Below are 12,406 nucleotides of genomic sequence, written 5' to 3'. Positions count from 1 at the left end.
TGCAAGCTGGTTAAAAGACAGGAAACAGAGAGTAGGATTAAATGGTCTGTTTTCATAGTGGAAAAAGGTAAGCAGTGGAGTGCCTCAAGAATCTGTACTTGGACCGGTGCTTTTTAATATATTTATAAATGATCTGGAAAGAGGTACAATGAGTGAGGTGATCAAATGTGCAGATGACACAAAATCTTGCAGAGTAGTTAAATCTCAAGCAGACTGTGATAAATTGAAGGAGGACCTTGCAAAACTGGAAGATTTAACGTGGACAAGTGCAAAGTGATTCATATAGGGAAAAATAATCCTTGCTGTAGTTAAACAATGTTAGGTTCTATCTTTGGAGTTACCATCCAGGAAAGAGATCTAGACATCACAATGGATAATACATTGAAATCGTCGGCCCAATATGCTGTGGCGATCAAAAAAGCAAATAGAATGTTAAGGCTTATTAAAAAGAGAATGGTAAATAAAATGATGGATGTCTTAATGCCTCTGGATCGCTCCATGGTGAGACTGCATTTTGAATACTATGTGCAATTCTGGTCGCTGCATCTCAAAAAAGATATAGTTGCACTGGAGAAAATTCAGAGAAGGGCAACCACAATAATAAGGGGCATGGAACGGCTGCCCTATGAAGAAAGGTTAAGGAAGTTAGGGCTGTTCAGTTTGGAGAAGAGACGACTGAGGGGGATATGATAGAGGTCTACAAAATCATGAAAGGACTTGAACAGGTTAATGTAAATCGGTTATATATACTCTCAGAAAACAGAAGGACTAGAGAGCACTCCATGAAGTTAGCAAGTAGCACATTTAAAAGAAATCGAAGACAATTCTTTTTTACTCAGTGCATAGTTAAGCTCTGGAATACATTGCCAGAGGATGTAGTTACAGCAGTTACTGTAACTGGGTTTAAAAAAGGTTTGGGTAACTTCCTAGAGGGAAAATCCATAAACTGCTATTAATTAATAAGCAACAGTAGCTTGATATTTATTTAATATTTGGGTACCTGCCAGGTACTTGTGACTTGGATTGACCACTGTTGGAAACAGGATACTGGGCTTGATGGACCCTTGGTCTGACCCAGGTAGGCAAATTTTATGTTCATATGAGAAAATATTTTCTTTTCACCTAACACACTATCAAGCTGTGGAATTTTCTGTCAAAGGATATGGTTAAGCCATCATAATTATTATCCAGGTGGGCTCGGGAGTGAACAACAAGGAATTTGATCTTCTCTTTGGGATCTGTTGGGTACTTCCTAATGACCCGGACTGGCACTGTTGGAGACAGAATGCTGGGCTTGATGGACCTTTGCTCTAACCCAGCCTAGCACATCTTAGATCTTAATATAAAAAGATGGTTAGTAAACCCTATATACTTATGGTAAATGGTCTTATCTATGCAGATAACCATAGCAACATGGTGTTTCTATGAAGAGATAAGCTAATTATTAGTGAAGATGTTCAAAGCGGTACAGGATTATGAAAAAAAATGTTGACTGTGAAGACTTACTAATATGCAAATCTGGGCATTAACAGGCTTTCAGTGTCTTGATTGGGGGAAAATACTGGCCAAAGAGTTGGCATGGACAGGTGGGAGACATAATTTACTATATACCGTAAATAAAAAAAGAGTCGGAAAACATAAAAACAAATAGAAACCATACAAGACCTGGCAAAATTGAGCATAAGGAATCAAAGTCAGGATTCTAGAGTCCTGTGAATTATTTCTGAATGTAAAAAAATCTAAGGTGGACAAGATTTTGGAGGGAAAAGATCACAAGTATGATGATGTAAGTTAGACTCTCAAAAAAAAAAACGTGCTGATCAAGAGAGCAAGCTTGATTGCCAAATTTGGCACTGGCAATGAATTATGTTTTCACTATCCTGAAGAAGTAGATACAGATATGCAATGCTCTCTCTCCTTCCTCTGGTTTAAAATATTCCTCATAATTGTGGAATATTTTAAAAAACTGTTTTTATCATCTGTTCTTTGTAGATTGAGAGATCTTTTACTGGACTGACATAAGAATAATCCAAAGAAGCAGTACATGAGTTTATGACATCATATACTGTAGGTCTCATCTTCAGATGTCATGTATGATGGAGTTAGATGTACTTTGGTGGCCATAACTCTGAATGTTTTGATTTTTCTGCCTTTATCTTAGACCCATAATGCAACTGTAATGATTAGAACATAAAAATAGGCTTACTGGTTATTCTGGAGTGTCACTTTTGTATCTCTATACATAGAGACCCATAAAAACTTTCTAAAACAGAAGAGACCATCTTCCTTACCCATGAGCGGGGCTTCCTAAACCTGTCCTGGGGACCCCACAGCCAGTCGGGTTTTCAGGATATCCGCAACGAATATGCGTGAGATACATTTACATACAATGGAGACTCGGTATATGCAAATTATCTCATGCATATTCATTGTGGATATCCTGAAAACCCGACTGACTACGGGGTCCCTAGGATAGGTTTGGGAAGCCCTGCCTTAGAAAGAAACCCTTGCATTTCCACTTTTATATAGATAAGCAAGGAGCTAATAAATTACAACTATACAACTGATACTGAGCATTCATTTATGCTCACACAATGAAGGTGAACTCCCACACTCTTTCAAAATACACTCTTCCTTTTTTGTGCTTTAGAAACAGTTTCATACTTTCAAGATTCTTTAGCACAATCTTGATTACAGTAATCAGATATGGTTTTCTTCACCTGCAGAAGACCATCCACCAAAGGAGCTACAGAACTACACAAGATACACCCACTAGCTCTCTAGATTGTCCCTCAGCTACAGCAAGGCATCACACTACAACTGCATCAGATTCTCACGTATCAGTGTTAGCATCTATTCCCCAACTGCATTTTATTCAATTTAGCATCCAGTGAGACTACAGGGACTCTTCTGTAGTCAGTCAACCATGCTTCTCTGCCTTGATGAGTGCTCCACTATTTACATTACAGGAAGACATATAACAGGAGGCATGTCAAGCCAAGAGCAGCCTTGCATTTCTCAGAAACCAGACTGAAAGATAACTATGTCTGCAGTCATATAGTTCCAAGTCTGTTACTGTATTGCAAAAATAATCTGCAGTTCACACTTGGCTCATACATCGCCCTTCCTCCAATCTTTCTGGGTTTTTTTTTAATAATCATTTTACTGGCATGAGAGCTCACTGTACCACTTTAAAAATCAAGTGCACTACACATATAATATGTAAAATACTGCAGGTGCTAAAACATAATAGAAAACACATGTTGAAATCAAAATCAGGTGCTAATACTGTCTGGTCACAGCTTTTCTCTGGCTATGTTCTACAGATATATGCTATTCATCAGGTTCAGCACCTTCAAGTGCTACACAGCTGACCAAGAGGTGTAAAAAATGTTTCTTAACCCCCCCCCCCCCCCCCCCACCAAAAAAAAAACCACAACCCCTCAAAATGTCCAATGATGCAAGCTTGCCTGTATAATCGCTACAGAACAGCAAGAGGCTCAAAATCCCTCATCTATCCAGTCCCTCATCGGTTACGGGAAATGCCAATTGAACAGGGCAGTCCACTTGGCCTGCTGCACTTGACGCTACCTCTGCTGCCTTTCCTATAGGTCACTGTGCACTGAACAGCAGCAGCTTCAAGTGCCTGGATCCACTCTGAGCCCCCACAGCAGCCCACACTTCCCTGTAAGGGCAGCGCCCACAAGCAGGGAACTTCATTACCTTTAGTGCCAAACCTGATTTTGGAACCTTCTCAGATGATGGTTTGAGCTATTCTAAGTATCCACAAGATGAAATGTACTTCCACACCTCTGTTTCTAACAATATTCACAGCTTGGTCCTACATTCAGTAGTTTTATGAGAAGGGGGAAAAAAAATTCATCTTTCAACAGGCTGTCACACTTTTTCTTGTTTTTGTTGACTTTTTCCCTCTCCGGGTACAAAATGCAGAGCAGTGTCTTTTCCTTTCTCTCCTTTCCGCCAACAGAACTGTGTGCAGTTCCCGGGCAATTTACAGTTTTCCAATATGGCTTGTTAGAAATGCAAGGAAGTGTATCTAAAGCAGCATTTAATGTTAATAGTCAGTATTGCTATAAGGCCAATAGTGCTGTGTCACTGGGTAATGCAGTTGTCCCCCATGTCCTGAGCATAGCAGTCCGAGATAATAGTCCTCAGCTCATCAATATCCTTCCGTAACTGGCGCACATCTGACAGCTTCCTGGAAAGAGTTTCTGTGCTGTACCAGCCCTCCTTTTCCTCAGCACCGTCGTTCACTGCTGCAAAGAAGAAAAACACCAAACATGTGAACTCAGCCCAGTAACCAAGATCAGAAAACCTCCAGCTGGTGATTCCTTTCAGACAGGAGGCCTGTAGCGGTTTTCTTGATTCCTTTTACCCTATGGTCTGTTACCGTTTCTTATTTAGGAGCACTCACCAAACATTTTTCACCCACTGAGATTATGGGTTTCCCTCCCCATAAAATAATTGAACAAAGGACTCCCAAGAGCTCCTTCCAGTATTTCACTGGTCTTGTTTTACAATAAAGTCAATGGTTACACTTCTGAGTATTAACACACAAATTTCTTTTTTAACGGGTCCCCCATTCCATCAAAATGAAAGCCCTCCGAGAATCATCCAATAATATTTTACAAAAGCTTGTTATGACTCCAGATGGTGAAGAAGGACTCCTCGGAGGCAAACACCATCAATTCTAAAATACTATTTTCATTATTTATTTATTTGTGGACCCGTCAGAGCGGATCACATTCAGGTACTGCACGTATTTCAGCTAGAGGTGCAAGAAGGAGAGCAAGCAAACTCTGGAGTTAGGATGTGAGCTTCATAATTTATTCTAAATCTCTTGCAACAGATAGCAAGAGGCCCCCAAGGCCATTCTTTAATTCAGGGTTTCCTAGCCAATATTCCCACCAAGCTAATCTGCGGACAAAAAAGCATGCAAGTATCTTATCAAACTCTAACGGGTTCAGTTCAATTTTTATTTATTTATTAATTTGATCATCTGTTTTAAATCCACACGTCCACCACAAAGGGGCACAGAGAAAGTGCGACAAGCCAGGAGAAGACCTGGTCTGGATATTTATGCTTCGGGATGGTGCTCAAAATTACACATGTGCAAATTATTTTGAAAATTATTTTTGTAGATGCTTTAAGGTATTATATGAGAAACATTCTCAAACATCATGGCTCACGGGCACAAATAATACCCAAAATAATTAAAAAAAAAAAAGATTAACATCATAAATAATCTAAATTAGCATAAATCCAAAATGAAATATCTAGGAAACCAAGAGAAAGACACTTCCCTCTTCAATCCCCCTGCCAAAAACTACAGAATAAATATAGAGGTCCATAGTCAGCCTCTGGCCGACTAGTAAAGTTAGCCAGATAAACTTACCCAGCTAAGCTGACAGGGATATTCAGCAGCATGAGTGTGCCAGTCAAAAGACCCACTTTAAATGTGGCCTCCCACTTCGCCCAGACTGTGAAGTACCCATGAGAAATTATATTTAACAATATGATTTATCTTCAGGTTCGCAGCCGAAGTAGGGGATGAGACAGGTTCCCAATCATCCCGATACCACAATTTTGTGCCCTTCCCAAACAGCCTCTCACTTGTGGCACTACAGACCAGATACAATCATCACACCGGAATAAAACAGTAATTAACCTTTTTACAAGTATTGTGTAAGGAGACAGTGAATCCAACCAGAACATTAAATGGGAAAAGTACAGTAGTGAAGTATAACATAAACTTGCAGTTTTCTTATTTTATATTAAGCAATGCAAATTTCTAACTATAGCCTGTTACCCAGGGCAACAAATATACTCATATGGATAGTAAAAAACAAAGGAATGTTAATATAGAAAGGTTGGGGAGAAAAGCAGTGAAGTACACAGATTTCAAAAACTGCCTTTACCCCGACCCTGAGTACTCAAAAAGTATATGGGCCAGCTCTTAAAATCTACGCGCGGACGTAGATTTGTTCGCGCAACCTGGCACAAACAAATCTACGCCCGATCTTATAACATGTATGCACTGCCGCGCGCATGTTATAAAATACGGGCTCGGCGCGCGCAAGGAGTGCACACACGTGCACCTTGCGCGTGCCAAGCCCAAGGGGCGTCCCGATGGCTTTCCCCGTTCCCTCCAAGGCCGCTCTGAAATCGGAGCGGCCTTGGAGGGAACTTTTTTCCGGCCCCCCCCCCCCCACATTCCCCTCCCTTCCCCTATCTAACCCACCCCCATCCCTAACTAAATCTCCCCTACCTTTGCTGCAAAAGTTTGCTGCAAAAGTTACACGCGTAACTTTTTCATTTGCTTGATTGTTTTTTTCCCCACACAATTTTGTGTTTGGGACCAGGTGCACTTTTTACAAACTGGTGACATTGGGGTGCATTTGTTCCCCCCCCCCCCCCCCCACACACACACACATAGGGGCAGATTTTCAAAGGCTACGCGCGTAACATATGCGCGTAACCCAAGAAAATCTGCCCCTGCATGCGCCATGCCCCAGCACAGGCCACTGTGCCGGAGCACTCGATCCCGCCCCCGAACCGCCCCGGACCGCCGCCATGAAGACGTGGAACATCAGGAAACCACAGAGACGAAGACTCAGGAAGCAAGACGAGACATGGAGCTCCAACGAAGAACGAAGGCCTGATGGAGCGCTGGAAAACGAGACTTCCAGGAGCGAAGAACTCCAATGCAAGGCAATACAGGAGTGCAGGAGAAGCCCTTATATAGGGCTAAACCAGGAAACAGTCATCAGGTGGGGCCCAGGGCATATGCGGCCATGGGCCCTTTAAATCTTGTGAAGAGGCGCGGCCCGCGCCTTAGGAGCAGGAAACAGGAAGCTGTGCAGGACCATGCTTAGCGGCCCTGCACAGACGCCGACGACGAAGAAGCAGGGCTGGGCGGAGGAGCAGGCCCCTACGTCGGTAGCAGCTCCTGCTGCTGCAGGAGGGATCGAAGGCGGCACAGCTGCCAGGAGAGACCGGGGACTGCGGCCTCTGGCCGTGAAGATGAAGCAGGTGTCGGCAGCGGCCCCAGCCACGTAGAGGCACGGCGGCAGGCCCGCCGTTCTGGAGAGGCACCCTGAAGTCCGCGGCTCCTGCCGCGGTGAAGACGACAAGCTGACTGCGGCTCTTACCACGAAGAACGTCGGCAGCTCTGTGCCGTTGGAGAAGGCAGCACCGGAGGTGAGAGGCCTGCTCGCGGGGAGTAGCTCCTTGGGCAGGAATCATAACAGCTTGATTTGGATTTTCTGCAAAGCTTTAGAAAAAGAAATATACCTTTACGAGGTATATTTTCCTGAATAAAAATTTGCTCAACTGAATCAGGGAACCGAAGCTGCCATCCATTTTTCATGAAACAACCCAGCTCGTCCACAAATGTCGGTAGAATACTTCCAATTTACCCTCCATTTCAAATTCATCTTTAAGGTCCTGGAAAGATTTAAACTGAGTACTATCATCTTCCCATAATTGTCCCAAAAATTTTAGGCCCAATTTCCTCCAACTGGTGTCATCCCTATACATCATAGACGTCACCATTCTGAGGTTCCCGCACAGGGAAGTGAGTGCCGAAAGACCCTGCGCTGGCCACTTCAGTTTTTTGCTCAGTGATTTCCAGATTTTCAATGTACATGTGATGTGAGGGCTGGCCCCACTAGCTTTCTTAGTGCCCATAAGCAAGTCTGGCTGCAGGAGCAACATTGGCAAGTCCACATCACCTACTAATTTACTTTCAAGCATGTACCAGGGCACAATACGTTCCCTATGTGGCCACACCATAGCCCCCAACAATCCACAAGCCCAATGGTCCAGGAGGGCCATTCCACCTGCCTCCTTGGGCCGCCAAAGCATGCGCAACTTGATGCGAGCTGGCCTCTGGTGCCAAATAAATTTTAACATGACCCCCATACATAACAGATATAAAAAAAAAAAACCTCAGGCAGGTAGCAAGGAATATGCTGAAACAGATACATTAAACAGGGCAGGATATTCATTTTCAGAACATTAATCCTACCAACCCAAGAAAGGAAGTGATCATCCCAACCCACCAGATCCTGCTTGATCTTTGTAACCACAAGTGCATGGTTGAGTCTGTATCTGTCTGCCGCTCTATGCGGCACCCATATCCCCCATATCCCATGTCTTCCTAAAGGCAGAGAAACATCTTGGTATCTCTTCAAACCTCAATGGTCCTAGAGGAAATACTCTGGATTTAGTGTGATTAATTTTATTTCCAGAAATCTGCCATGTTCAGACAATATAGCTTATAAAGGAAAGTAGAAAATCAGGCCATACGCCCTTTACTTCATCTTTCTATTTTTTTGTAAAGCACTATTTAGCCGGATATTTTTGGAAGATATCCAGTCATACAGAAAGTTATCTTGCCACTCAATGCAGGATAACTAAAAGATCTAATCGGCTATATTCAAACATAGCCAGTTAGGTTTTTTTAGCCAGATATTTTTAGGCAAGTATATTCAGTGGGTCGTCTATCCCACTGAATATACAGGTCAAGCCAACTGACTAATTTTAGCTGGATAACGTGTCCACTAAGCAGCTTACTGAATATTGACCTGTCAGTATATATATTTTGATTTTAAAGAAAGAAATAACGCTATCCTGTTTGGAATGTTTTGGGGGGACACGAAATTACTAGGGAGGGCGCCATATTACTAGCCTGTCCTGGGCGCCAACATGGCTCAATCTGGCCCCCTACGCACATCAAGCAAGTAGGGAACATGTATATATGTGACTGTAGCATAATGTATGTACTGTGTATAAACCTTGCACTTCTGAGAAAAGGAAACAGAGATGCACAGAAAATGAAAATCGACTTACAAGACTCGTTAGTGTTCACCTTTGGTGAAGAGTCCTGCAGCACTCTATACAGAATCTGATTTATCTAGAATTACTACCACTCCTAGCAGAGTGGTTAGTGCAATGGGCTACCACCCAAAAGAGCTAGGGTTCAAATCTCATTGCTGCTCCTTATTTATTTATTTAACAGTTTTTATATACCGAGATGGTCATTGGGAACATCTCATCGGTTAACAAGAAACAAAAAGCAGCAGCAGGCTTTACAGTGAATATAGAACTGATGAAAATAGTAGGGGGGGGGGGGCCGAAAACTTGGAGGAGAGGGGATAGTGGGAGAGAACAAGTAACTGGAAGTTACAGGGGCATAAATTTAAGCATCAACTTTTTATAAGCGCAAACATTTAACAATCAAATTTTTTACAAGGAGGAATTATATACAATATACGTTACCATGAATTATTTCTATTTAGTTACAGCAGAGATTACTTATGAGTCTGGGCAAGTCATATTCACCCTCCACTGCCTCAAATATACACTTATAAGCTAATGTAATATCAGTGTAGTCTTTTCTGTTAACTTTAGGGGTTCCTCAAGAATTAACATCTGTTCCAGGGCAGGCATTAGTTTTTGAGAGTAAAAATGTGCACATTTCTTTTTTGCATCGGGGTTAACAGCTAATAGCCTCATTAACAAATTTACATGTGATGAGCGCCATTAGCTACGTGCTGGTTAGGATGCGTGTTTTGGATGTGCTAATCCCCTTATTGCATAAGGGGTTTTGGATCTGCGTACAAAACGCGCATCCAAGCGCGTGCTAAGCAGTGCGCTCATCTCAGCGCACTATATTTCATCGGCCTGTTAGATTGTTAACCCTCTGGGGACAGGGATATACCTACAGTACTTTAATGTAATCTGCTTCGAACTATCTGAAAAGCAGAATATTAAATAAAATGAATTCAAAAAAATATCATTTCTGAAACTCTACTAGACATATGCAGTGCTGAACAGATACACATAAGAGACAGTCCCTGCTCCATTGAGCTTATGATCTAGTCAAGACACACAGTGTTGAACAAGCGTTATTTCTGACTAAGATAAAACCTGCAGTAGTAAGAATAGGCTGTGAAGCTAGGGTTCAAATCCTGCTGCTGCTGCTCCTTGTGATCTCAGGCAAGTCATGTCGCCCTCCATTGCCTCAGTTACAAACCTAGAGTGTGAGCCCTCCGGGGACAGGGAAGTGCCTGAAAGGTGGAACAGAAGTCAGATACACAAATAAAATAATATCACTTACATCCAATTTCCAGTAGTAAGGAAAGGTTGGGCTCCTTGCCCTGAGCTCTCTGATTAAGAATACTGCACAGCGCTTTCAAGTCAAACAAGCAGTGAGACATTTCCTTCAAACACTGCTCAGCTGCTGGTATCTTCTCCAACAATGGCTGGTTGGATTGTTCTATCTGCTGTGCCTGCTTCATCAGGGATATATTCTCTTCCCTTAGTCTTTGGTTCTACGGGACAATAAAAAGAGAAACCGATGTCAACAGCACATTTTTTGCAATCTCATGCCACTCAAAAGGTACGAGCATCCTGTATCATAAGAGCCAGCTTTCATCTGTTCTCTCCCATAAAACTCTCATCCATCAATCAGCTTCCGAACCAGCCTGGCAAACAAGCAAGCAACCATACTGCCAGCCTGCTGCTCAAAGCCCCAGCTTTTTTCTCGTCAAGATGCTGAAAGGAGCTTCCATCCTCTGCTCTGTAAAATCATCCGGTGCCACATTTTACTTCTCTTTTATTTTGGGGGACAGGTAGGGGGTCCTGGCAGTTTCTTCCTGCTATTCTGGCTTCCAGTTCAATTGAAGCAAGGACTGGAATCTGGTGCCACCAGCCTTCATTCACAACCGCCCTCAGGCTTTTTCCTTCTGTCTTGTACACCCACCCAATTCACTTGGCCCGGTCGCTGGGGTGACAGTCCTTGCCTAGGAGGGGGCATGCACCAGGGATCCTTCCAGAATCTGTCTGCCAGGTGTCACTCACTGTGCCATGTCTCAGATTCCCTCCCTGCCCGAGGCTGTCACTGTTGCCTCTGCGGCATTGCTAGCCAGTGAGAGGAGCAGAAGACCGAAGCTGGGAAGTGAATCCAGCAAGTCCACATGGCAATGAGTAGTGCTTGCCAGCCCTGGTGTACCATTTTTAATAAATACAAATACGCAGGCAAGGAAAGCCAGACAGGGTGGAGGAGAGTGAAACATTAAGACTGATAGAGGTGTGGATCGAGCAGAGGAAGGGAGAAGGAGTGAGGATGGAATAGGGAGGGGGGGAATGAGAGAAAGGACTGGGGATGGAGCATACACAAATAACGTAAGTTCTGTGTGTTCCTTGGAGTACACCTTTCCAGTCCTGAGAGAGAATGGACGGTGTGTGCACAAATCCTGTCATTTATGATGGGCAGTCTTGTCACAGTATAAATTCAGGTCCTGGAATATATTATTGTGTTTCTTCCCATTCCCTTGCCCCCCAAAAGGCAAAGCAGTTCTGTCACAGGCATTCTTACAAAGCCGATCAATCAGTCTGCTCCCTTTATGCAGCTCCCCAGAAGCAATCACTGGATGTAAATGCCGTATTGTGGCATTCTTCCTGATAACACTATGGCTGATTTACAGTTTTAATCATTTAATACACTTACCATACAGTACAGGAGATCCTTAAAAGTTCATTTTAGTTTAGCTGCCTTAAAATGTTTGACTAACTGACTGAATGAGGAAACAGACAACAGATATCTAAAAAACAAAATGCCAGTCACTGACTGATCTCACTCACGGGGTCATTTACTAAACCACGATGTTTTCTCCAGAGGCAAAACCAAAGTTGCACATTGATGGCTTCTCCCCTTCCCAATCCCACCCCTTTGAAAAATCAGCCCCAACCCTACCACCCCCAGCCTCCAAAATCCCACCTGCATCAGGGGTTGGGGCATAAGTAGTTAAGCGGCGAGGTGGTGCCATATTTTTCAGACAGCACATGGCCTGGCCTCTAGGGGGTGCTCTAGGCTTCACTAGTCACCAGGGACTGACAGACATGGCTGCTGGCGAGGGGAGGTGGGAAGTGGTTGGCTTCTAGAAGCCAGGGGTGCGGCTGGTACTGATGCAGATGGGCCTTTGGAGGCTAGAGGGGGTGGGGCTAGTTTTTCAAAGGGGAGGGATTGGGAAGAGGCCATCATTGTGCAGCTTTGATTTTATTTATTTTGATATTTTGGGGATGGTTCTAGAAGTGGCAAGGGGTTGGGAAGGGGGTTTAACAAGACCCCCCTCGGGGGAGGGGAGCATGTTGGGGGTGGGGAGCATCTCTGGGGCAGCTCTGGCCCTTTAAGTTATAGCTGGGAGCATCGAAACCCGCATTAGCATCCCATGCTCCTGAGGAAAGTTAGCTACAACTCTGAGCTGCAGCTAACTTTCCTGAAAATAACTTGGCCTGTGATTTTTCAAGCAAACAGTGTTATTTTATTACCATAAAATGTACTAGTAATGACCTTCTTTGCAAACATTTGCAAAGCGTT

At 43.5% G+C, this 12,406-nt stretch overlaps 1 protein-coding gene across 5 annotated transcripts in view; it reads right to left on the bottom strand.

The window, feature by feature from the left end:
• Positions 1-3,439: 3,439 nt before the first annotated feature.
• Positions 3,440-12,406, bottom strand: part of CEP85L (centrosomal protein 85 like) — a 382,914-nt gene continuing 373,947 nt past the window's right edge. For all 5 annotated transcript variants that reach the window (XM_029596422.1, XM_029596423.1, XM_029596424.1 and 2 more), the window contains 2 exons: positions 10,145-10,358; positions 3,440-4,277 (listed from right to left, as the gene is read on the bottom strand). In XM_029596422.1, coding sequence (XP_029452282.1) covers positions 4,114-4,277; positions 10,145-10,358 — 378 coding nt within the window. In that variant the 3' untranslated portion in view covers positions 3,440-4,113. The remainder of the gene's footprint in view (positions 4,278-10,144; positions 10,359-12,406) is intronic.

The sequence above is a fragment of the Rhinatrema bivittatum genome, chromosome 3 (genome assembly GCF_901001135.1).
Source record: "Rhinatrema bivittatum chromosome 3, aRhiBiv1.1, whole genome shotgun sequence".
In the NCBI taxonomy this organism is placed as follows: Eukaryota; Metazoa; Chordata; class Amphibia; order Gymnophiona; family Rhinatrematidae; genus Rhinatrema; species Rhinatrema bivittatum.
The sequence above is the reverse complement of the archived record's forward strand: the minus strand, read 5'-3'. Positions and strand labels throughout refer to the sequence as shown.